Raw genomic sequence first — 23982 nt, forward strand, 5'->3', positions numbered from 1 at the left:
GTAGCATGTTGTTGTTTACAGACAGGAAGTTTTTGGGGTAAATATTGCGAGCGCTTCCTGTACACAGTAGCGTAGACAGTAGACTGGAAGCGCTCGCGATATTAATCCAGAGTACTTCCTGTTTGTGTAGCATGTTAGCCTTTTTAGCATCTGCTAAAAACAAGCCTAAAACTTACAATTGTTTAAACTGTATCGAAACAATTCCTCATGTTGAGGCTTCAATCCAAGAGTTCCACGTTACAGACGAGCATTATGGAGGTATTTGAATGTTTTTAAGTGTGTTTTTGGACGAAGATGAAGACGAAGACAACTGAGCTCCAGTCGCTACATTAAAATGAACAAACGTTTTTGTCTATAACTCTAAAAAGAAATAGATTACTCTGAAAATAATCCCAACCCTTATTCAACATAAGGGTGAGTATATATATATATATATACAGTATATATATATAGGTGTGTATATTTATATGTATATTTGTTTACATAGATATGTGTGTACATGTACATATATAAATATATTAATGTATATTTATATATATATATATATATATACACACATATATGTGTGTTTTTGTGTATATGTACTGTATGAATGTATATATGTATGTTTATTCCATTATATGTGTGTATATATACATATATTGTTTATACTCTTATGTGTGTACATGTACATTTATGAGTATTAATGTATTTGTTTATATATATATATATATATATATATATATATAAAATATATATTATATTTAATCTTGTCATTTATCTTTATCTAAATTAATTGTTTAAATAGATCATTAAATTATACTTGGTGGTTTACAGTTTAATATAAAGAAAAGCAATTAATAAATTATTTAAATTAGGTTATTTAAGCAAATTGTGATTCTAAACTGCACACCGTCTTCCATCAGTTCACTTTTATTTATTTAGTCAATATTAATAAATCCCGATCAACTTGTTCCTCCTTAAAGGTCAATAATGTCAACTCAACTCTGCTGACATGTAGTAAATGTTCTTCAAGATGCAGTAAATTCATCATCATGACCATGTTTTACACGTATTACTTTATAAAGTTGATCTGAAATCTGGGCGAACGAGAGGTTACGAGAGTCCATGATGACGTAATAATGGCTTCACTCCTCCTTCGGGCCAGCTGTAATAACGCCCGCTTTGTTTATACAACGAGTCCCATGGAGGTGGAGACTTCCGGGATCGATGATGCGCAGTGACGAACCTCCGTGTTTGACCCAATCACAGCAGAGTGGGCGTGGTTATGGTCAACAAGATTTTATCCACAGAAAAACAAGGTATTTTCATTTGTTTTATGGTGCAGAGAGTTAAGTACATGATCTTCCTTCACCAGCGGCTCTTCTTCCTGAGGTTCGTCTCGGTGCTGTCGACCTTCTACTGCTCCTGCAGAAGGTTCTCCACAGATGCCTCCACGATGAAGGACTCCATGTTCATGCACTGTTTCGTCCTCTGCCTTCTGGGAAGAGGCTGCGGAGCGACAGAGCGTGGATTCTTCGCATGGACTTCAAGAACATCGTCGTCTCACCTCTCCAGAGCCGAGCAGGCGTCCAGGAGGAGAGATCCTGCCGCGACTGTCGAGCTCACGCCGTCGGCGATGGTTCCTAACGTGGCGTCGGTGGTGGATTCTATCTTCACATCACAGGCTTCCTTCTTCACATCTGTCTGCAGCTGCAGCCTGAGACACACCAGAGACGACTGTGACATGAGTGGAGGACGGACATGTGACTCTACCTGTTTATTTATGTTTATTTATCATTATAATAGTACTTGTAGTACTTTTATTGCTCTTTTAAACTAACAAATGATTATAATTGAATACGACAAAACATGGGAAAAATAACAGTGGAATCAAATAAAAAAGATTATAAATAAATAAAAAACAAAACAATGAGAAGAGTGAAGGAATTCAAGTAAAACAATATATACAAGTACACACACATTAGGTTTAAAGTTGAGTTCAGTTGATATTGTCAATGTTTTCTTATCTTCACTGACCCTGATTATTAGGTTATAATCGACCGATAAGATATGTATACAGAGTCAACGATACAAAGTATTACAATATATCCTGATACTGTAGTAACAAGGATATATGTGTAGTATTGTTAAATTTACAGACCACATGACTCTTGACGAAGTCGTAACTGCTTTCATTCGTTTTTTAAACCAAAATATGTCCAAACATCAGCTTTAAAAGCTGCTTTAGTCACTGTATCCTCTCGTGCTCAGTCATTGCTCGGATCTTGCGGAATTATATCGTTCCTTTAGATTCAAAGGACATAATAGCAAAAATCTTTTGATATGATACGTACCACGATACATAGACAGCGATACAACACATTTTGATAGTGTAGTAACAAGTTTATACGTGTAATTGTCGAGTACTTGACTCTGGTGTTGTAGTATTTACAGACCACATGACTCTTGACGAAGTCGTAACTGCTTTCATTTGTTTTCAAACCAAAATATGTCCAAACATCAGCTGCTGGAGTCACTGTATCCTCTCGTACCCAGCTGCAGGAATTTCACTGTTCTTTTGTTGAATAACTAGGGTTATTACCATGCTTACATTTTCAACTGAATACCTATACTCAGGAAAATATTTGACACTCTCAATACCACAAAAAACTAAAATTTAAATAAATATTCTTATGAAAAACAAACTCTGGTACAACATGTAACAATTAACAGAACCACAGTTGAATATTTACAATAAACAGAACAAATAAACTGTAGTTATGAAAACAAGTTTAAAGTTTGAGGTAGTGCATAAAATAAATAAATAAAATAAAATAGGAACAATAGAATCGATAATTTAGAAATCATAACATTTTATAGATTTTTTAAAAGTTTCAATACATTTGACAACGTATCACAATACAGGACCAATGATACGATACATTGTGATAGTGTAGTAACAAGTATATATGTGTAGTATTGTCGAGTACTTGACTCTGGTGTTGCAAAATATACAGACCACATGACTCTTGACAAAGTCGTAACTAATTTAATTCGTTTTAAAACCCAAATATGTCCAAACATCAGCTTTAAAAGCTGCTGGAGTCACTGTATCCTCTCGTCCTCAGTCATCGCTCGGATCTCGTGGAATGATATTTATTTTCTGTTTAGATTCAAAGGACGTAATAGCAAAAATCTCTTGATACGATGCGTATCAAGATACAGAGACAGCGGTACAATACATTATGGTACTGTAGTAACAAGGATATATTTGTAGTATTGTCGAGTACTTGACTCTGGTGTTGTGATACTGTAGTTACAAGTATATATGTGTAGTATTGTCGAGTACTTGACTCTGGTGTTGTGATACTGTAGTTACAAGTATATATGTGTAGTATTGTCGAGTACTTGACTCTGGTGTTGTGATACTGTAGTTACAAGTATATATGTGTAGTATTGTCGAGTACTTGACTCTGGTGTTGTGATACTGTAGTTACAAGTATATATGTGTAGTATTGTCGAGTACTTGACTCTGGTGTTGTGATACTGTAGTTACAAGTATATATGTGTAGTATTGTCGAGTACTTGACTCTGGTGTTGTGATACTGTAGTTACAAGTATATATGTGTAGTATTGTCGAGTACTTGACTCTGGTGTTGTGATACTGTAGTTACAAGTATATATGTGTAGTATTGTCGAGTACTTGACTCTGGTGTTGTATAATTTACAGACCACATGACTCTTTCATTTGTTTTCAAACCAAAATGTCCAAACAACAGCTTTAAACGCTGCTGGAGTCACTGTATCCTCTCGTCCTCAGTCATCACCGGGATCTCGCAGGATTTCAATTAAAAATTTAATTGCAACACAAAAATAACGTCTTGAATATTTTTATGTTAATTGTAATTTTCCTTTAATCATTATTGTATTTTCAACCAGATTCATGGAACTTTGAACCTAATATTCTGAAGGAGATCTTCAGAGGGATTCATTAAGATCCAAGAACTTCACCTGTGGTAGTGACTGTTCCCAGAGCTGCTGCCGCCCGCAGGAGTGATCGACAGGTGACCGGAGCTCGGTCCGCAACACTCCACGTGGCCGGCGCCGGAGCCGAGGCCCGGTGGGCCGAAGACGCTCGCCGCCGCCTGACGCAGGTCCGGGATGTAAGGCTGAGCCTCCGCCGCTATAAAACCACATCAGACGTGTCGTGACCCCCGGGTCTGGACCTGGAGGCGCCAGAGACTCACCTGCCACAGCGGCTCTGAAGACGGAGCTGTCGCTGTCCTCGTCAAACCTGATCCTGACGCCTCGGCTGCTGACGCTCGGCACCCGGAACACGCCCGTCCGGACCAGCGACACCGGGATGACCCCGTAGACGTAGGCCAGCAGCAGAGGAACCCCCGCGGCTGTGATCGACACAAGGATGCGTCGATATTTGTATCTCAAAATAAATCAGTTTGATTGAAACAATTCAACTCTCACTGTTAATGTCATGTTGGTTTAACATCAATCATAAATAAATATAATCATACATTTTGACATTAACCATAATAATAAAATCAATATTAAAGGTAAAGAAAAAATCAATATTAAAGGTAAAAAAAAATCAAGATTAAAGGTAAAAAAAACAATATTAAAGGTAAATAAAATCAATATTAAAGGTAAAAAAAAACAATATTAAAGGTAAATAAAATCAATATTAAAGGTAAAAATATATATATATTAAAGGTAAAAAATATCAATATTATTAAAAGTTAAAACATTTCAATATTAAAGGTAAAAAAAATCAATATCAAAGGTAAAAAAAAGTCAATATTAAAGGTAAATAAAATCAATATTAAAGGTAAAAAAAAAAATCAAGATTAAAGGTAAAAAAAAAATCAAGATTAAAGGTAAAAAAAACAATATTAAAGGTAAATAAAATCAATATTAAAGGTAAAAAAAACAATATTAAAGGTAAATAAAATCAATATTAAAGGTAAAAAATATATATATATTAAAGGTAAAAAATATCAATATTATTAAAAGTTAAAAAATTTCAATATTAAAGGTAAAAAAAATCAATATCAAAGGTAAAAAAAAGTCAATATTAAAGGTAAATAAAATCAATATTAAAGGTAAAAAAAAAAACAATATTAAAGGTAAATAAAATCAATATTAAAGGTAAATAAAACTATATTAAAGGTAAAAAAAAAAAATTAAAGGTAAAAAAAAAACAATATTAAAGGTAAAAAAATATATATATTAAAGGTAAAAATATCAATATTGTTAAAAGTTAAAAAATTTCAATATTAAAGGTAAAGAAAATCAATATCAAAGGTCAAAAGAAAGTCAATATTAAAGGTAAAAATAAATCAATATTAAAGGTAAAAACAAAAATCAATATTAAAGGTTAAAAAAAAGAAGATTAAAGGTAAAAATAAATAAATATTAAAGGTAGAAAAAATCAATATTAAAGAAAAAAAAATCAATAGTAAAATTAAGATTCATAATTTTTTGTTGAAATGTTTTCTATTTTTCTTTTAAATAATTGAATGAAACGCTATTATATAATGTTGAAAACTATATATTAACTTTTCAAAGTTTTCAAGATGTAATAACTGTGTCTTTTATTAATTCATCGTTTTTATGTCCTGTTTATTTATATCTTTTTTATTAGGAAAATAGCAATAATACATTTCACAATAATAATAAAATAATTAAAGTTACAAAATTTAAATTAAAATAAAGATTTATCAATTTTTGATTAACATTTTTTTTTTAATAATTAAATGAAATGCTATTTTATAATGTTATACAAAAACTATATATTAACTCTTTTATTTTCAAAATGTAATAACTGTCGTTTATGTTGTTATGTTATATGTTTAAATAAATGGGAACTTGTTGGATTATTAATTTGACCTTTATTGTATTTCAAGTGACATGTATTATGTTATTTCACATATAAATTAACTTTTATTTCATAAATAATATTAATAATAATACAGTTAAATAAATGAAATAGTAAAATGATGAGTTTTCTATTTTATTTACAATAAAGTTTGTGTTTTTCCAGCCAGTAAATAAGTTTATTTAATGCATTTAATTGTTATCTCCCCTAAAATAGAAACAGATGATTGATTATTTATTTTTAATTAAAGCTTTTTTACAATGAATTTGTCTTCTAATTCCTTTATTAATAATTATTGTTCTAAAACAAAGCACTGATGGTTAAATACGTTTATATAATGAAGAGAAACTATTAGAAGTTGTTATATTTCAGCAATAACGTAAAAAAAAAAGTGGTGAATCAGTGACAGTCATTTAAAATACATTAATATTTTGTAAATAGTGGGTACAAGAAATACTTACATAAGTCATTTTAAAAGTTATCTAATTAAACATTTGAATACTTTTAAAATAAATGTTGTCCAGAAAAGAAGGAAGATAAAGAGGAGAGAAAAGGGAATAAAACCTTCGTACCGACGGAGAGAACAGCGATGACCGGCGACGCCACCACAGACAGAGAGACTCCTCCTGCCACGATCAAGCTCTTCTTGTACCTGGACACTCGCTTACACCTGTAGTGACCCACCACCTGGAACCGTGGGGTCAAAGGTCAACATTGCACCTATGGCGGGGGGGGGGTCGGGCCGAGGGTCACCTTCCTGCCCACGTAGACGGGGATGCCCACGATCATGGAGGGGACGGCGAGGCTGGCGAACAGAGCGATGGCGACGGGAGCTCCGAGCATCGTGCTGAGGAGCGACAGGATCTTCTTCTTCTGACTCCATGTCTTCTTGCCCCAGAAGGTGCAGCCGGACGGACTGAAGGACGTCGCACACGTTAGACACGCGTCGACACACAACTGTTGTCCAAACACTGTCTGGAGCTCAGTCGCTGCTGATGTTACACACAAGCAGTGTTTGGATGTTTTTAAGACAACTGAGCTCCAGTCGCAGTTTTGTCTTTATGGAATCAAACAATTTTCAACTGTAATCAAACAATTTTCTACTATAATCAAACAATTTTCAACTATAATCAAACAATTTTCAACTATAATCAAACAATTTAAACTATAATCAAACAATTTAAACTATAATCAAACAATTTAAACTATAATCAAACAATTTTCAACTGTAATCAAACAATTTTCTACTATAATCAAACAATTTTCAATTATAATCAAACAATTTTCAACTATAATCAAACAATTTAAACTATAATCAAACAATTTAAACTATAATCAAACAATTTTCAACTGTAATCAAACAATTTTCTACTATAATCAAACAATTTTCAACTATAATCAAACAATTTTCAACTATAATCAAACAATTTAAACTATAATCAAACAATTTTCAACTGTAATCAAACAATTTAAACTATAATCAAACAATTTTCAACTATAATCAAACAATTTAAACTATAATCAAACAATTTTCAACTATAATCAAACAATTTTCAACTAGAATCAAACAATTTTCAACTAAAATCAAACAATTTTCAACTATAATCAAACCTGAACAGGGTGTAGTTCTATCATGTGTACCTGTATGTATATGTATATGTATCTATATGTACCTGAGGTAGTGAAGGTCTGAGATCTCCCTCATGCAGAGCCAGCAGAACTCACAGCCACACAGGACACACACCATGTGGTTACAGCCCCAGTCGTCGGCCTTGTCGATGAAGGCGGAGCAGCGAGGACACTGTTTGGTCTCGTCTCCTGGGGCGACAGGTCACAGGGTTCAAGAGGTCGAGCGGCCGATCATCTCCTCCACTCACCTCCACTGTCCTGGCTGCTGCTCAGGGAAGACCTCGGGACCCTCAGCTCGAAGTTCTGCTCCCCATCCTGCCGAGCCGCGTCGCAGGTCTTGTCTGGATGCCAGCGTTGTTTGCAGTGATAGCAGAAGTCAGTGTTGCATCCACGACGAGCACAGCTGAGCTTAGGACAAACAGCACATCCGTGTGCGAGGACAGCATAACTGGAGGAAGATTGTTGGATTATAGTGGAAAATTGTTTGATTATAGTTTAAAAAAAAAGGTTTGATTATAGTGGAAAATTGTTTGATTATAGTTGAAAATTGTTTGATTATAGTTGAAAATTGTTGGATTATAGTTGAATATTGTTGGATTATAGTTGAAAATTGTTTGATTATAGTTGAAAATTGTTTGATTATAGTTGAGAATTGTTTGATTATAGTTGAAAATTGTTTGATTATAGTTGAAAATTGTTTGTTTATAGTTAAAAAATTGTTTGATTATAGTTGAAAATTGTTGAATTATAGTTGAAAATTGTTTAATTATAGTTGAAAATTGTTTGATTATAGTTGAAAATTGTTTGATTATAGTTGAAAATTGTTTGATTATAGTTGAAAATTGTTGGATTATAGTTGAAAATTGTTTGATTATAGTTGAAAATTGTTGGATTATAGTTGAAAATTGTTTGATTATAGTTGAGAATTGTTTGATTATAGTTGAAAATTGTATGTTTATAGTTAAAAAATTGTTTGATTATAGTTGAAAATTGTTTCATTATAGTTGAAAATTGTTTGTTTATAGTTAAAAAATTGTTTGATTATAGTTGAAAATTGTTGGATTACAGTTGAAAATTGTTTGATTATAGTTGAAAATTGTTGGATTATAGTTGAAAATTGTTTGATTATAGTTGAAAATTGTTTGATTATAGTTGAGAATTGTTTGATTATAGTTGAAAATTGTTTGATTATAGTTGAAAATTATTTGATTATAGTTGAAAATTGTTTGATTATAGTTGAGAATTGTTTGATTATAGTTGAAAATTGTTTGATTATAGTTGAAAATTGTTTGTTTATAGTTAAAAAATTGTTTGATTATAGTTAAAAAATTGTTTGATTATAGTTGAAAATTGTTTGATTATAGTTGAAAATTGTTTGATTATAGTTGAAAATTGTTTGATTATAGTTGAGAATTGTTTGATTATAGTTGAAAATTGTTTGATTATAGTTGAAAATTGTTTGTTTATAGTTAAAAAATTGTTTGATTATAGTTAAAAAATTGTTTGATTATAGTTGAAAATTGTTTGATTATAGTTGAAATTTTTTTGATTATAGTTGAAAATTGTTTGATTATAGTTGAAAATTGTTGGATTATAGTTGAAAATTGTTTGATTATAGTTGAAATTGTTTGATTATAGTTGAAAATTGTTTGATTATAGTTGAAAATTGTTGGATTATAGTTGAAAATTGTTGGATTATAGTTGAAAATTGTTTGATTATAGTTGAAAATTGTTGGATTATAGTTGAAAATTGTTTGATTATAGTTGAGAATTGTTTGATTATAGTTGAAAATTGTATGTTTATAGTTAAAAAATTGTTTGATTATAGTTGAAAATTGTTTCATTATAGTTGAAAATTGTTTGTTTATAGTTAAAAAATTGTTTGATTATAGTTGAAAATTGTTGGATTACAGTTGAAAATTGTTTGATTATAGTTGAAAATTGTTGGATTATAGTTGAAAATTGTTTGATTATAGTTGAAAATTGTTTGATTATAGTTGAGAATTGTTTGATTATAGTTGAAAATTGTTTGATTATAGTTGAAAATTATTTGATTATAGTTGAAAATTGTTTGATTATAGTTGAGAATTGTTTGATTATAGTTGAAAATTGTTTGATTATAGTTGAAAATTGTTTGTTTATAGTTAAAAAATTGTTTGATTATAGTTAAAAAATTGTTTGATTATAGTTGAAAATTGTTTGATTATAGTTGAAAATTGTTTGATTATAGTTGAAAATTGTTTGATTATAGTTGAGAATTGTTTGATTATAGTTGAAAATTGTTTGATTATAGTTGAAAATTGTTTGTTTATAGTTAAAAAATTGTTTGATTATAGTTAAAAAATTGTTTGATTATAGTTGAAAATTGTTTGATTATAGTTGAAAATTTTTTGATTATAGTTGAAAATTGTTTGATTATAGTTGAAAATTGTTGGATTATAGTTGAAAATTGTTTGATTATAGTTGAAATTGTTTGATTATAGTTGAAAATTGTTTGATTATAGTTGAAAATTGTTGGATTATAGTTGAAAATTGTTGGATTATAGTTGAAAATTGTTTGATTATAGTTGAAAATTGTTTGATTATAGTTGAAAATTGTTGGATTACAGTTGAAAATTGTTTGATTATAGTTAAAAATAGTTTGATTACAGTTGAAAATTGTTTGATTATAGTTGAGAATTGTTAGATTGTTTCTCACCCACAGTCGGGGGCAGGACACCAGCGACAGTCGGGCTCGGCCGCCAAAAACCTCCTCAGCATGAACTCCTCGTACTTCCCGACGAGGTCCTGGTCCTGCAGGATGGTCCTGATGTCCTGAGGGCACAGACACTCGAAGCACTCCGGACACTTGATGTTGATCCGGGACTCCAGGATCTCCACGCGCAGGTATTCCCTGAGACAGACCAGACAAGATCTGTGAGGACACGTCGAGATCTTTGGAAAGTCTTCGCGTCTCCGTCGACTCAGACACAGAGGACACTGGAGGAAGTCCGGAGACTCGGAGACCGACGTGTCCGAGGAGGACTGGCTTGTATCCAGAGGGGACTCTGGGGTCCCGTGGTTCTCCCCGGGATCCTGGTCGGCCCGGGGTTTACGTCGGGGAACGTGCTCCGTCCACCAGGATCTGACGAAAGCGTTGATGGAAAAACCTTGTTTTTTGGGGTCTTTCCCAGCGGAGGAGCCGTCGGCGGAGGGCGGGTCTGACCCCGAGACCTCCTGGCTGCAGACCACCTCGGGTGAAGTGTGACGAGAGCCGTTGTCGTCGGGCGACCCGGGAGGAGAGCTGGAGGAAAAACCGTTGGGGTTCTGGTGCGAGGATCCAGAGTGTTGCGGCGAGACGTGAGAACTTTGCCAGTGAGGACCAACGACACCGGAGGTCTTGAAGGTGGTCCGGTGGGGTTCTGGGTTTTTTCCCCAGTCGAGCAGGTGGAGGAACCTGTAGGAAAAACACGTGTTAACAACAGTTTAAATCACTTAAAAACAGTGAGTTTAAGAGAAACTGTGTTGAGATGATACAGAAACTTCAACTTATATTATTGATAGACGTTTAATTATTTATATTGCAAGACATTAAATAACTTATCTTTGGGCGTCTTCACCTGAAAACATAAAACATTCATATTTTTATGTGTTATGTGAAAATTTGAGGGTTTTTTTTAACAAGAATTGACAAAGTTATTGGCCTGTGAATATTTTTGATGTACTTTTCTCATAGATCGTATGTCGGAATTTTGATGCAGTTAATTTTCTCACCATACTACTATAGTACTTTTTCAGTTCCAGTTCTTACCTCAACCAAAATATTTTCAAGCAAAAACATCCTGGAAATATTTTTTTTCTGGATGGTGTATCAAAAATAAAGTATTATCACATTTTTTTTGTCATATTTTAATATTTTTTATATAATAAAGAAAATAAATTTGAATTTTTTAACCTAAAATTAACATGCACATATTCAGGTTTGTTCATATTTGTGTTTTAATTAAACTTCATTAACTAACAGTCATTACGGCCTCCGCAGCCAAAGGAACAGGGAAATTCCGCAAGATCCCTGGCGATGGCTGAGGACGAGAGGATACAGTGACTCCAGCAGCTTTTAAAGCTGATGTTTGGACATATTTTGGTTTGAAAACAAATGAAAGCAGTTACGACTTCGTCAAGAGTCATGTGGTCTGTAAATACTACAACACCAGAGTCAAGTACTCATCAACACTACAAATATATACTTGCTACTACAGTACTAAGATATATCGTAATACATCGTAATACACCATATCGTTGTCCTTGTATCTTGATACATATGGTATCGGCTAAAGGAAGAAAGAAATGGCGTTCGCAGCCAAAGGAACAATGAAATTGCGCAAGATCCTTGGCGATGACTGAGGACAAGAGGATACAGTGACTCCATCAGCTTTTAAAGCTGATGTTTGGACATATTTTGGTTTCAAAATAAATGAAAGCAGTTACGACTTCAAGAGTCATGTGGTCTGTAAATACTACAACACCAGAGTCAAGTACTTGACAATACTACACATATATACTTGTTATTACAGTATCACGATATATTGTATCATTTACTCTGTATCGTGATACATTGCATATCGCCATATTCTTGGCAATAAAACTTAATAAATACTATTAAATGATACTTTTCATTTTCATCGTTGATTTTGTTTTGAAGGTCAATATCATTCAATAAATATCATTCAATAAATATCATTCAATAAATATTGTTCAATAAATATCATTCAATAAATATCATTTAATAAATATTGTTCAATAAATATCATTCAATAAATATCATTCAATAAATATCATTCAATAAATATCGTTCAATAAATATCATTCAATAAATATCATTCAATAAATATCATTCATCTAAAAGTGCAACAAAGATATGTGAGTTAATATTTCATCAAAATAGATAAGATGGACAAACCTACCCACGCAAGTTGTTTAAAGGCTTCATCATTGAACCTGAAGACATGGTTTTCCCATCGAAAAGGTCTTCAATCCTCTGAGTCGTTGAACAAAGCGTTCATCGCTTGATCAACTCATGCCGAGTCAGAAGCAGCTCATCCCTCAAATATCACGTTGATTTACTGCAGAAACTCTTCTCCGACTATAGACAGTTTTGAGAAGAGCATACGTCGTTTGTTTATATGAGATGTTCGCTCCATGCATCAAAGAATCATCGGCTGCACGATCCACTCGAGATCAAAGTCGATGAATCAAAGTCACAGTCGACACACAAATGCCTTTTATCCGGCTTTCCCCTTTTTGATTATACCGTATATCGTCCTTTATGATAATATACCAGGAGTATTTCATCCGTGTGTAGATTATATTTCATGGTAAACATGAGAGAACATCTTCCATATAACTGGAAAAGTGTGTCGTACACACCAGAGTCCACAACGTTTATTTTGCACCAGGGACCAGTTTTTTGTCGGCCTTATATTCGGACACACGTTCAGAAAAAAAAAGTCAAAATAAACCTTTCATTCATTTCCAGGAGATCACATGTTCATTTATTAAATAACTTTTACTTAAACAAGAGGTTCTGAGCCACAAGCTACTTGTACTTCTGAGGAAAAAAACATATTTTCTCTCCATTCAAAGCAGCTTAGAAGAAACTGACAAATCATTCAAACACCATCTGAAAGATTTAATGTGACTAATACTCTCAGGCATCACAATAACAAGATACTTTCTCCTACTCGGACCATTAATAGCCATTTAGTCATTCCTGACAAGAAAATGAAACGTTTGTACTCAGTATTCCAAATCTTATTATTGCTTTGAAATTAAACTTTAAGCCAAAACAAAACATTTTGAATCGAAAATTTGCGAAAACACAGGTTTAGAACATTAGGTAATAGTTAAATATAAAACGATGTACGTTGAGTTCAGATAATATTGTTGAACATTAAAAAGGTTCAACTTAATACTTGCATGGCATTGTTTGTGTTGTTGTTGTTGTTGTTACAAAGTACAGTTGTTTTGTTCCGCTCTTCTACTAGACAAAATAAATTGATTAGATTTGAAAAGAAATTCGGGATAGAATTAGTGTAATATACAAGTTCAATTTCTTTTATTTGTCAAATATCCTAATATAAATAAATATAAATATTTACGTATCAAGACATACAGCATAGATGAAATTGTAGTCCTCTCAGACCCACGATGTAACACATGAAGTAGACAATGAAAGGACATTTAAAAAATAATAAATAAAAATATATAATCAACAAAATGAAATAAATAATCAACAATGCTATTAAAATAATTAACTAAAACAAGTTAATGCACAAGTGGAGACGAGAGTGATGGTAGGACAGGGATGTTTATACAATTTGCAGAAAAAAACAACAGTGAATTAATCGTGTTTTTTTAAATTTGCTAATCATCTCCAGTCCTTTTTCATTTCTTTATTGATCTTTTATGATTTTACTCATTTATGATTGATTGTATTTTATTAATAATTCCTATTTAATTTTCTTCAATTTTTAATCTTTATTTCACTTTTAGTATTGCATTTTGTATATATTTTTTAAAACAATAAATAAAATAAACCTCTTGTTTATTTGTTTTCGTTCAGACAGATGACGCGACGTCATCACTCGGAGGCTCCCTGTGCGCGCGCATGCGCAGGCGAACGCGCCTCAGACGTCAACTCCAGAGAGACAAACAGCTAACGGTTGCAGCTAACAGCTCCGATAAGTCAAACAAATGCCTCGCCTCGGTCTCTTTCCGTCGGTAATGAGGTAGATAGCCGAGCGAACCACGCTGCGCACACGCAACACCGTCACTACCTCGGAGAAAAATGGAGCGGGAGTTTGAAGACATCGAGTCCGAAGACCGGTGGCAGAAAGTCTACCTAGTGAGTGTGTTAGCGGAGGTAGCATGTAGCATGTAGCATGCGTGACTTCGTTTACAAACAGTGCGCGAATAGCCCGGAAAGCCGTTAAAAGTTCTCAAATTAGAGTCTAAGTCGGACCTGGGATTTAGTGTTCGGTGTCCACGCGAGGTTTGACATGAATTGACACGCGAATCATCGCCGGTTTTAGGATAAATAATGTTTGTGTGTATTACGTTGAAAGTTGAAGCTTCCGTAGAGTAACAGTAACTGACGTCATGCTTCACGGCAGTCACGTGATTTTTTTTTTTTTTTTTAAATAAACCTAAAGTAAGATGCAGGGATTTTTCAGTGTTTCATAATAATATAGTTTTTGTCCTCTTTCTACATGCTTGGGCTTTTCGTTTTTGTTGTGTCTGGCAATGTTATTGCGTTAATGTAGTTTTATAAATACTTCGTATAGTCAAGACTTTTAACTTTGTATGTGTGTAAAACTCCAAAGATTAATGGATTTATATGAAAGCAGTATTACCAGACATGTCTTCTAAAGACGATTCCAGTGATACAAGTATACGTGTAAAATATTAAGAAAGTTATGGATTATTAAAACGAGTAAAACTAAACTCATTTATGGTCAATATTTCAATATTTTAGGTGTGACATTTTTATTGAATCTGACTTTCAAAATATCATGAATTGCCTAATATTAATCACATTTTTAAAAGGTTGGTGTCATTGAAAAATACTAATCACTGAATTAACGTTGATTTAGAACATTTGTCTCTGCAAATATGCATTGAAAAAGAATGCATAGCCCAGATTAAAAAAACATGCAATAAGTTGTTTAAATATACAGGAATGGCAACATAAAGCACAGTTAGAGTGTATTTTTAAATGAATAATTTCATGAAATTAGTGTTGGGTTTTTAGGACTCGACCAGGTTATCCACGGGTTCAAAATCTCAGTCGATCAATTTGAAAAATATTTGGCAGATAAATGTTTAATTTATAAAATAATGGAGATTTCAATGAATAATCGACTTGCCTTAGACGTTTGCAGGTGAGATTTGTCAAGTGAAAACTTCAGAGAAAGTCAAAGATTTGTTTCGCTAGTACTTCATCAATCCCGAAAAGTAATCTTGATAAAGTAGGACGTGTGTTCTACGTATTTGTTGTGTAGTCGTGATGAAAACAACGCAGTTGAACAGGAAAATAAAAGGGTCCGACAGCTATTCAGATTGTGCAATCAAACTTGAAACGCACCGATCGACCACAGACGATATTCAGGAAGCGGCAAATACACACATACCTTCAACATTCTTCCTCATGTGTTCCGACAAATTATTGCTTTATTAATTTATTTAAAAAAAAGGGGAAATAGTTTTTTAGCTGCAGTTAATCCGGCCACATTGTTAGAAGACAGTGGGTGAAGTGAAACTCTAAAATGTTCAGGTTAACCAAACTTTCACAAGACAGAAAAAAAATACTTGAAATGTATAATATACTGTGTATAAATTGTGTGTAATAGGCGTAGATATGAATATGTACTTTCCAGTGTAATTGCACCCAGGTTATTACTGTGCAAATGAATTAACGTACCATCATCTGTCGTGTCCAGGAAATAAGAAATAAATCGTATGAATGCCCCTTTAAAGTGGCCAAATATCCAGATAATCGAATCCGCAACAGATACAGAGACGTCAGTCCATGTGAGTATGTTTCAGCCTGGAGTACATATCGCACAAGAGTTTTGTTTGCACGTGTTTGACGGTGTTTTGATCTTGTGCAGTCGATCACAGTCGAGTGAAGCTGAAAGCCACGGACAACGATTACATCAACGCTAGTCTGGTGACGGTGGAGGAAGCTCAGAAGCGTTACATTTTGACTCAGGTACGCCCAGAGATTTGCCCACGATGAAGACCACTGACGGCTTTTGAATCATCAAAAATATAGTGCATTTTTGTAAATAATAAACCAACACAATCAACTCCACACTCAAGTCAAATATTTGTTTGTTTAGTGACGTTTAATGCGTTCCAGCTTCAACATCTACACCAAAGTTATGTCAAAGAAGAAGTGACTCTTTGAGATCATTTCATTGCCTCCTGGCAGTTGTTTATTTTTTTTGGTGTGTTTGTTTTCTTCACAGGGACCTCTCAGCAACACATGCGGACACTTCTGGCTCATGGTATGGGAACAAAAGACCAAAGCCATCATCATGCTAAACAGGGTCATTGAAAAAGGCTCGGTAAGTTAATTAAAAAAAAAAAAATCCCATTGATCCTCTTCCTTATAACAGATAGTTGTTATACTTGTTTTGTAGCACAGTTGGCCCTCGAGTACAGTCATTACAACTCTGTGTATTGTATTGTTTACACTTATTGTAAAATTGACAATAAAACTATCTTGACCTCATTTTTCCAAATTATATGATGTCAATGTGTTTTCCCAGCAATCGCTTTTATTTTGCCCATTAAATTCCATCTGAAATAAACAAGAATACGCACTGAATATTGTGTGTTTACATTGTAGTAGAAAACGTATTTAAATGCTAAACGGCAGGATAAACAAAAACAATCATGTCTTAAAAACACGCATTACAAACTTTTTAATGTATTGCTGCAACTTGTTATTTTTTAAAGGGAAGTAGAAATAGTTTAGGCCAGGAGACCCCAACCTTTTTTTTAAGTGAACCAAGGTGTAGATAAAAAACGGCAAAAATAAAATGGGGCCAAGAAAATCAACATTAAGTCCACAAAAATACATATACATTGTGTTTTACTCAGTTTTGACTTGTTTACAAGTTTATTTTCTAAGTAAATGATCAGAATTGGATCAATAATTGATGGAAAATACTTTTAAATAAATGCAGATGTTATCTTTGTTGTATATTTAGATATTGAATTTTTTTTGTGTATTTATGATTAAAATATACAGCCAAATAAACTTCAATCAGTCTTTGAGTTTTTTGCTGATTCGATCTTTCTCTTTCAGGAAAAGTGTGCGCAGTACTGGCCCATGTCGGAAGAGAATGAAATGGATTTTGGTGAAACAAATTTCCTGGTCAGGTTGTTGTCGGAAGACAGGAAGTCTTACTACACCACCAGAGTTCTGGAGCTGCACAATCTCAAAGTACAGTAGTTTCTTCACGAAAGTGACGTTTTCATACTTTTAATGCTCATTTAATGCTTTACGTGGAAAACTAACACAATGTGGTTTTGTTTCCTCAGACGGGGGAGAAAAGAGAAATCTTCCACTTTCATTACACCACGTGGCCTGACTTCGGGGTCCCTGAGTCGCCGGCCTCCTTCCTCAACTTCCTGTATAAGGTGCGAGAGTCTGGAGCTCTGGGAGTGGATCACGGTCCAACCGTAGTCCACTGCAGCGCAGGAATCGGACGCTCGGGGACGTTTTCCCTCGTGGACACTTGTCTGGTCTTGGTGAGTTTTGAGCTTGTGATGTTGAAGAAATAAGTAAGTCGGTGAGTAAGTAATAGTTATTTGTAAATAAAGCGTCTTTCTAGACCAGGGTCACTAAGCACTAGAACAATCAAAAGCAATATGTATTAAAATACCTACACATTTAAAAGCTCTAAAAGGCCATAAGACAAACAGTGGAGTCTCAGAAAATGAAGAAAAAGCTGAAATAAAAGTGTCTTCAGATGTTTCTTGAAGGAGTCAGTAGATCATCAAACACAGATGTTTCTTGAAGGAGTCAGTAGATCATCAAACACACATGTTTCTTGAAGGAGTCAGTTGATCATCAAACACACATGTTTCTTGAAGGAGTCAGTAGATCATCAAACACAGAGATGGTTCCAAAGCTTAGGAGCAACAGTCTGGAAGGATTTCTCTCCTCTGGTCCTGAACCGTGTTCAGGAACCATCAGTAGATTCTGATCCACAGACCTCAGAGCCCGAGCTGGGGTGTAAGTCTGGATCAGATCACTGATGGAAGGTCTGACCATGAATAGATCTGAAAGTAAGAACCAGAATTTTTAAAGTTGATCCTGAAAGAAACTGGAAGCCAGTGAAGAGTTTTAAGGATCTGGGAAATGTGAGTTCTTCTACTAGAGCAGGTCAGAATTCTGGCTGCAGAGTTTTGTATGAACTGCATATGAGACGGCTCCTTCTTGTTTAGACACAAAAATAAACTGTTACAATAGTCCAGGCGAGAAGACACAAACAAACGCATTACAAGATCCAGATTGTGTTGTGACACCATTTTCCTAAGCTTAAGTAACCGTGACCTGACTGCTTTGTCGTCCAGACCAACCAACCACAGCTGTCGATCACTTTTGACAACGCAGACGTAGAATTTAAATGAAAGTATTTTAGCGACGGACTCTCACTAACTAGAGTTCACTGTGTGGAAAGGCATCATGGGAGTTCTGTTTTGTTGGCAATATAAGTAAGAGTGCAGTAACTAGTGTCTCTCACCAAGTTCTGTGGTTGTGTTGGAAGTTAATGCTGTTAAATAATGAACATGGATTCATGTTTTTAGCAGTGTGAACAAAGTCGCTTTTTCCGTTTCTGACTGTAGCTTGTTATAATATGTTTAAATATTTAGTACCTTGTGCTAAAGAAAAATCAATTAAACAGCGGGTATATGATATATTTTAAAATGTAATTAAAGTATAGAAAAATGTTGACATTTATATACATATATGTATATAAAGATACATAATTAACTGTAAAACACATTATAGTTTTAGCTATTTATCTGAGACCCTAGTGTCATATATATATATATATATATATATATATATTTGGTAGAGCTTTTTTTCAGCCATGTTGGTTCTGAGTGTGATACACAGAAGCTGAACATGCTCTTGTTCTTTTCTCTCGTTCAGCTGGACAAGAGGAAAGCGCCGTCGTCTGTGGACATCAAGAGTGTTCTGCTGGACATGAGGAAGTTCCGCATGGGTCTGATCCAAACACCAGACCAGCTGCGCTTCTCCTACATGGCCGTCCTGGAGGGAGCCAAGAGCCTCGTCCAAGACTCTTCTTTACAGGTGAGCCACCGTCCAGAGGATCCACTTCATGATGAAGGAGTTGATCTTCACCGACCTGTTTAACGCTGCAGATCTGATCCAAATATAGACTTAATGACTTAATTATACAGTTTTAAACAACGCCTAATGTTGCTCCATGAGTTGACGACAGATCGGTGTGAAAGAGCAACTGGAGAAATATTTTGGTATAAATGTGATTATTATCATTCTGACTTAAGGAAATGACTGCTCGCCAGCTCACTAATACGCGCCTAATAGTAAGTAAGTACGTTTTTTATTTGCATAGCGCTTTTCCAGACCAGGGTCACAAAGCGCTTAAACAATCAAAACAATATTCAATAAAGTATATATTTTAAAGATCAAGATAAAACTGATAACAACACAGGAGTTCTGGAAATTCAAGGAAAAGCCTGAACAAATAAAAGTGTCTTGAGATGTTTCTTGAAGGTGTCAGTAGATCATCAAACACAGATGTTTCTTGAAGGAGTCAGTAGATCATCAAACACAGATGTTTCTTGAAGGAGTCAGTAGATCATCAAACACAGATGTTTCTTGAAGGAGTCAGTAGATCATCAAACACAGATGTTTCTTGAAGGAGTCAGTAGATCATCAAACACAGATGTTTCTTGAAGGAGTCAGTAGATCATCAAACACAGATGTTTCTTGAAGGAGTCAGTAGATCATCAAACACAGATGTTTCTTGAAGGAGTCAGTAGATCATCAAACACAGAGATGTTTCTTGAAGGAGTCAGTAGATCATCAAACACAGATGTTTCTTGAAGGAGTCAGTAGATCATCAAACACAGATGTTTCTTGAAGGAGTCAGTAGATCATCAAACACAGAGATGGTTCCAAAGCTTAGGAGCAACAGTCTGGAAGGATTTCTCTCCTCTGGTCCTGAACCATGAGCCTCCTGTTTTTGGCACTTTTCACACCCCGCACTGTTGAGTTAATACAAACATAAAATACATTAAAACCTGCGGCTCGGTCAGACTTGCACTGAAATTGTTTTTCTCACCAGAATATAAATTTTCCACGACGTAAGTCGGGGAAAAAACGTGATAAATTTCCCCCTAAGGAATCAATGGGTCGTATTTCAAACATCTCCTGCTCTGGCATACATTCCCATAGAAACTCCATTACAGCTTTAAACTGTAGATAAAAGTTCTAATTATCAACCTGGGATTTGACTCTTTTGTAGCTTTTATCGTTTTTTTCGTCACGGAGCAAAAAGTGCTATTTTTCAAACTCGTCTTAAATCACAGTCTTCTTTCTAAGAACTTTGGAAGAGAAAGGTGAACGCAGATCAATTAGGGCAAAATAAGATGTAAATGTGTATTTTATTACTGCTCTGTGTATTTTTGTTTTTAGAACTTCTTCATGAAGATGCTATTATGATGCCATCGATGCCTCGTGCTTGATAATAATACATTTAGTTTTTTACGTCATCTTTCACGGACGGACTCGCTTTTCTAAAACAAAATCCTGTTTAGTTTTAACATTAAAAACATGATCACGACGTTGAGTTTTAAACAACTGATGTTGAGGAAATGTTTTTTTTTATTTGGTGACATGAGGAAGTGATTCATTATTTATCGTATTTATATTCAGGAAGTGAAATCAAATGTTTGTGACATGAATGAACGACTCGACAGGTTTTAATGTATTATTTCATGTCTTCAAACGGAAACGTTAACTTGACTACAAAGGCGGGAAAATGAATTTATTTGTTTAAGTGTTTCTTCTCGTGCGTGATTGACAGCTGTCCAGGGAGGAGCAGGAGTCCACGTCCGACTCCCCACAGACCAAGAGTCCGACGGAGCGACTGAACGGCAGCGCCCGCGAAGCTCCGACGGACGACAGGAAGGCGGAGGCGCAGAAACCCGAGCACGAGCAGGACGGCGGCTCCACACAGTGCGTCGACACACACGGCTCCACGCGTGGACCACGCTCGCACTAACACCTCTTTTTTTTCTCCAAACGTCTCAGCAAGCGACGACGGGAGGACAGCGTCTCGGCCAAGTCGCCCCCCAGCAGACCCAGGACCAGCGACCCGGAGCGGAAGAGAAAAAGGTGACGGTGGTTTTGATCGTTTCAGCTCAGTGACATCACAGCAGGAGGTCCAGGACTCGGACCGACACTGACGAGGTCTTTTTTAATTTGTGGTTCTTCTCGGACAGTTTGGGCTGCATTTGCTGCACGTGAGCTGTCCAGCCTTTCACCCTCCCTCCCCCCACCCCAGACCCCCTTTTTTTAAGATCAACCTCGGAGAGCCAGTTTAGTTAAAGTCCTTCAGTGACAGGTGTGAGACCAGAGCCTGGGTGAAGCTTGCTGTGTTCTTACTGCTGGTTTTTACTGGACTGGTTTGGTTGTGTTTGGGCTTTTTTTTTTTTTTTTTTTACGTCACTCACCGCTGTCGTGCCGAGTCTTGCTTCTGCCACCGTCGTGGATGAACGCACTTGTGATGTGTTGACGAGGCCTCGTGAAGCGGCTCATGATACAGTGGCTTGATTTTTGAAAGACCACTAGATGTCGCTGTTGATGCGAAAATGATAACAGTTGTCATTGAATTGGATTCAGAGCCAAAGAAAGTGTTTTTCAAGTTGAATTCACTGTATCATGACGGGGTGTGTTGTCGGGTATCACGATACAGGGTCTGTATAGTGATACTGTAGTAACAAGTATATATGTGTAGTATTGTCCAGTACTTGACTCTGGTGTTGTAGTATTTACAGACCACACGACTCTTGACGAAGTCGTAACTGCTTTCATTTGTTTTCAAACCGAAATATGTTCAAACATCAGCTTTAAAACTGCTGGACTCACTGTATCCTCCTGTCCTCAGTCATCATACAGGATTTCATTGTTACTTTAGCTGAGGAGAACGTAATGACTGCTGCTGCAAATTATGTTTGTTTTTTTTCATTATTTAATTGCAGATACAAGATACAAACTTAATTAAATATAAACCATAACAATGATGTAAAAAACAATAAAATAGGATTTGAAAGACAAAAAAGTTAAGAAGTTAAGTAAAATATGGACATTTTCTCACAGCCCTGGTGTCGTGATACCTCAACAGCTGCTTCGTGAAGCCTCGTCAACCCTTCATTCAAACGCACCTGAACTGTGAGTGTGACCTCGGATCATCCCTCAGATTAGACTCTACGAGGACAATCGTTTAAAAACCCAGAAACATTTCTGTATTCCATGATTTCCTCGTTTATCATCAGTTATTAATCGAGCGGTTGAACATTTCTGTGCGTCACTGGCGTCGATGAGGTTCCTCTGATGCTTCCTGAACTGTTGCTGCTCCACGCGGGTCAACAAGGTTCTCCACACGAGCCCCGTGGTCCAGACACGGTTCCAGGATCAGCAGAGGAACCTGATCCTAACGGACATGAAGAGTCGAGCGACCGCGACCTGGTCTTCATGATCCTCTGTGTTGACTTGAAGTGGTTTTTGAAAGATCGACGACTGCTTCTTTTTTTTTTCTCTCTCTCTCACCTGGTGATGACTCGTCTCGTTTCACTGGGAGCTTCTCGGTCTCGCGTGTCTTGTGGCGGCTGTTTGACCTCTGACCTCTGATTCCAGGGTGAAAACCAGCGACTGCTAATGTTACGAGGCGACGCCACATCTGCAGGGAACACCAGCGCTCCCCCCGCCTCCCCTCCCCCGCCACCTGTTTACAGACCATCAGGAGATCACGAACACCAGCGTCACTCACGCCTGGACTTCTCACGCTTCGACCCGACGACCTTCACTGGAGGCAAAATCCTGAGCGTTCTTGAAACTGCTGTTACTTTTAAAACGTCAAAGACTTTGTTTTTCGTTCCAGATTTAATTCCTGATTAGAAACTGCTCATTTTATTTTTTTGTCATTTCTTCAATGAGAGCAGGAGCATCTCAGGGTCACATAAGATGTTGAAAATATTTACTTAAATTAACTTAAATGATCTCAAATCAACTTTCCAGATTACACTTAATTTATCTTCTCTTTGGTGAATTAGAATAAAAGAATCTTCAATAATTCGTTGACATGAATTAACACAGATTAAAACTGAAGTCGTTTTATTTTCCGACAAAATACTCTTATTTTGAAAGGACCAGATCGTCTTTTCAGGGAAATCGAGCTTTTATTTAAATGATCAACTATAAATGAAAAAAAAAAAACTGCCAAATGTTCTTTTTTTGGTTCAGGATTATTTACAAAAATACTTTGTTGCAGGATTTTGTTCTTCAGTGAAAGAAAAACTTCGTCTTCACACACATCGCAGTAAGACTCGCGTCACCGATTGTTTTTATTTCTATTTTTAAAGAGGAATTTTTCTTTTTTGTTTTTCCACAACAGAAACTGTCTCTATTTTTCTAAAAGACTTTACTTGAAGTAATTTATTCCCGGAGCAGGGTTTTCCGAGGTGCCCCCCCCCCCCCCCCCTCCAGGGAAAGTGTTTCCGTGATGTACATACTTTTTTCTTTTTTTAAAAAGTGTTAAAAATGACATATTTTGCTTGTTTTAAAAAAAAAAAAAAAACATTGTTTGCTACGACTGGTTTTCTGAAGAAATAAATACGTCTTAAGTCTATGTGTCTTTATCTCAGAGTCG

General features: G+C 35.2%; 2 protein-coding genes across 4 annotated transcripts; one reads left to right on the forward strand and one right to left on the reverse strand.

The window, feature by feature from the left end:
* Nucleotides 1-1410: 1410 nt before the first annotated feature.
* rnf19a (ring finger protein 19A, RBR E3 ubiquitin protein ligase) lies at nucleotides 1411-12580 on the reverse strand. The gene is made up of 9 exons (XM_087786327.1): nucleotides 12448-12580; nucleotides 10203-10940; nucleotides 7753-7952; nucleotides 7549-7693; nucleotides 6629-6791; nucleotides 6448-6562; nucleotides 4230-4388; nucleotides 3994-4165; nucleotides 1411-1699 (listed from the first exon to the last, which is right to left on the reverse strand). Exons 1-9 carry the CDS (start codon nucleotides 12489-12491, stop codon nucleotides 1546-1548), a joined length of 1890 nt encoding a protein of 629 aa, XP_087642453.1. The 5' UTR covers nucleotides 12492-12580; the 3' UTR covers nucleotides 1411-1545.
* Nucleotides 12581-14176: 1596 nt separating this feature from the next.
* On the forward strand, nucleotides 14177-23959 carry ptpn2b (protein tyrosine phosphatase non-receptor type 2b). Of its 3 annotated transcripts, none has more exons than XR_015710731.1 (11): nucleotides 14177-14387; nucleotides 15982-16072; nucleotides 16153-16253; nucleotides 16513-16611; nucleotides 17358-17495; nucleotides 17594-17803; nucleotides 19215-19376; nucleotides 21139-21290; nucleotides 21366-21449; nucleotides 21557-21678; nucleotides 22971-23959. XR_015710731.1 is itself a non-coding variant. In XM_087786320.1 (11 exons), the coding sequence occupies exons 1-11, from the start codon at nucleotides 14331-14333 to the stop codon at nucleotides 22990-22992; spliced, it is 1188 nt and encodes a 395-aa protein (XP_087642446.1). In that variant the 5' UTR covers nucleotides 14177-14330; the 3' UTR covers nucleotides 22993-23959. The 3 variants fall into 3 exon arrangements, 2 of the variants coding, with proteins under 2 accessions (XP_087642446.1, XP_087642448.1); XM_087786320.1 differs by lacking the exon at nucleotides 21557-21678 and adding an exon at nucleotides 22434-22505; XM_087786322.1 differs by lacking the exon at nucleotides 21557-21678.
* The last annotated feature ends 23 nt before the right edge of the window (nucleotides 23960-23982 follow it).

The sequence above is a fragment of the Callionymus lyra genome, chromosome 3 (genome assembly GCF_982586985.1).
Source record: "Callionymus lyra chromosome 3, fCalLyr1.hap1.1, whole genome shotgun sequence".
Lineage (NCBI taxonomy): Eukaryota > Metazoa > Chordata > Actinopteri > Syngnathiformes > Callionymidae > Callionymus > Callionymus lyra.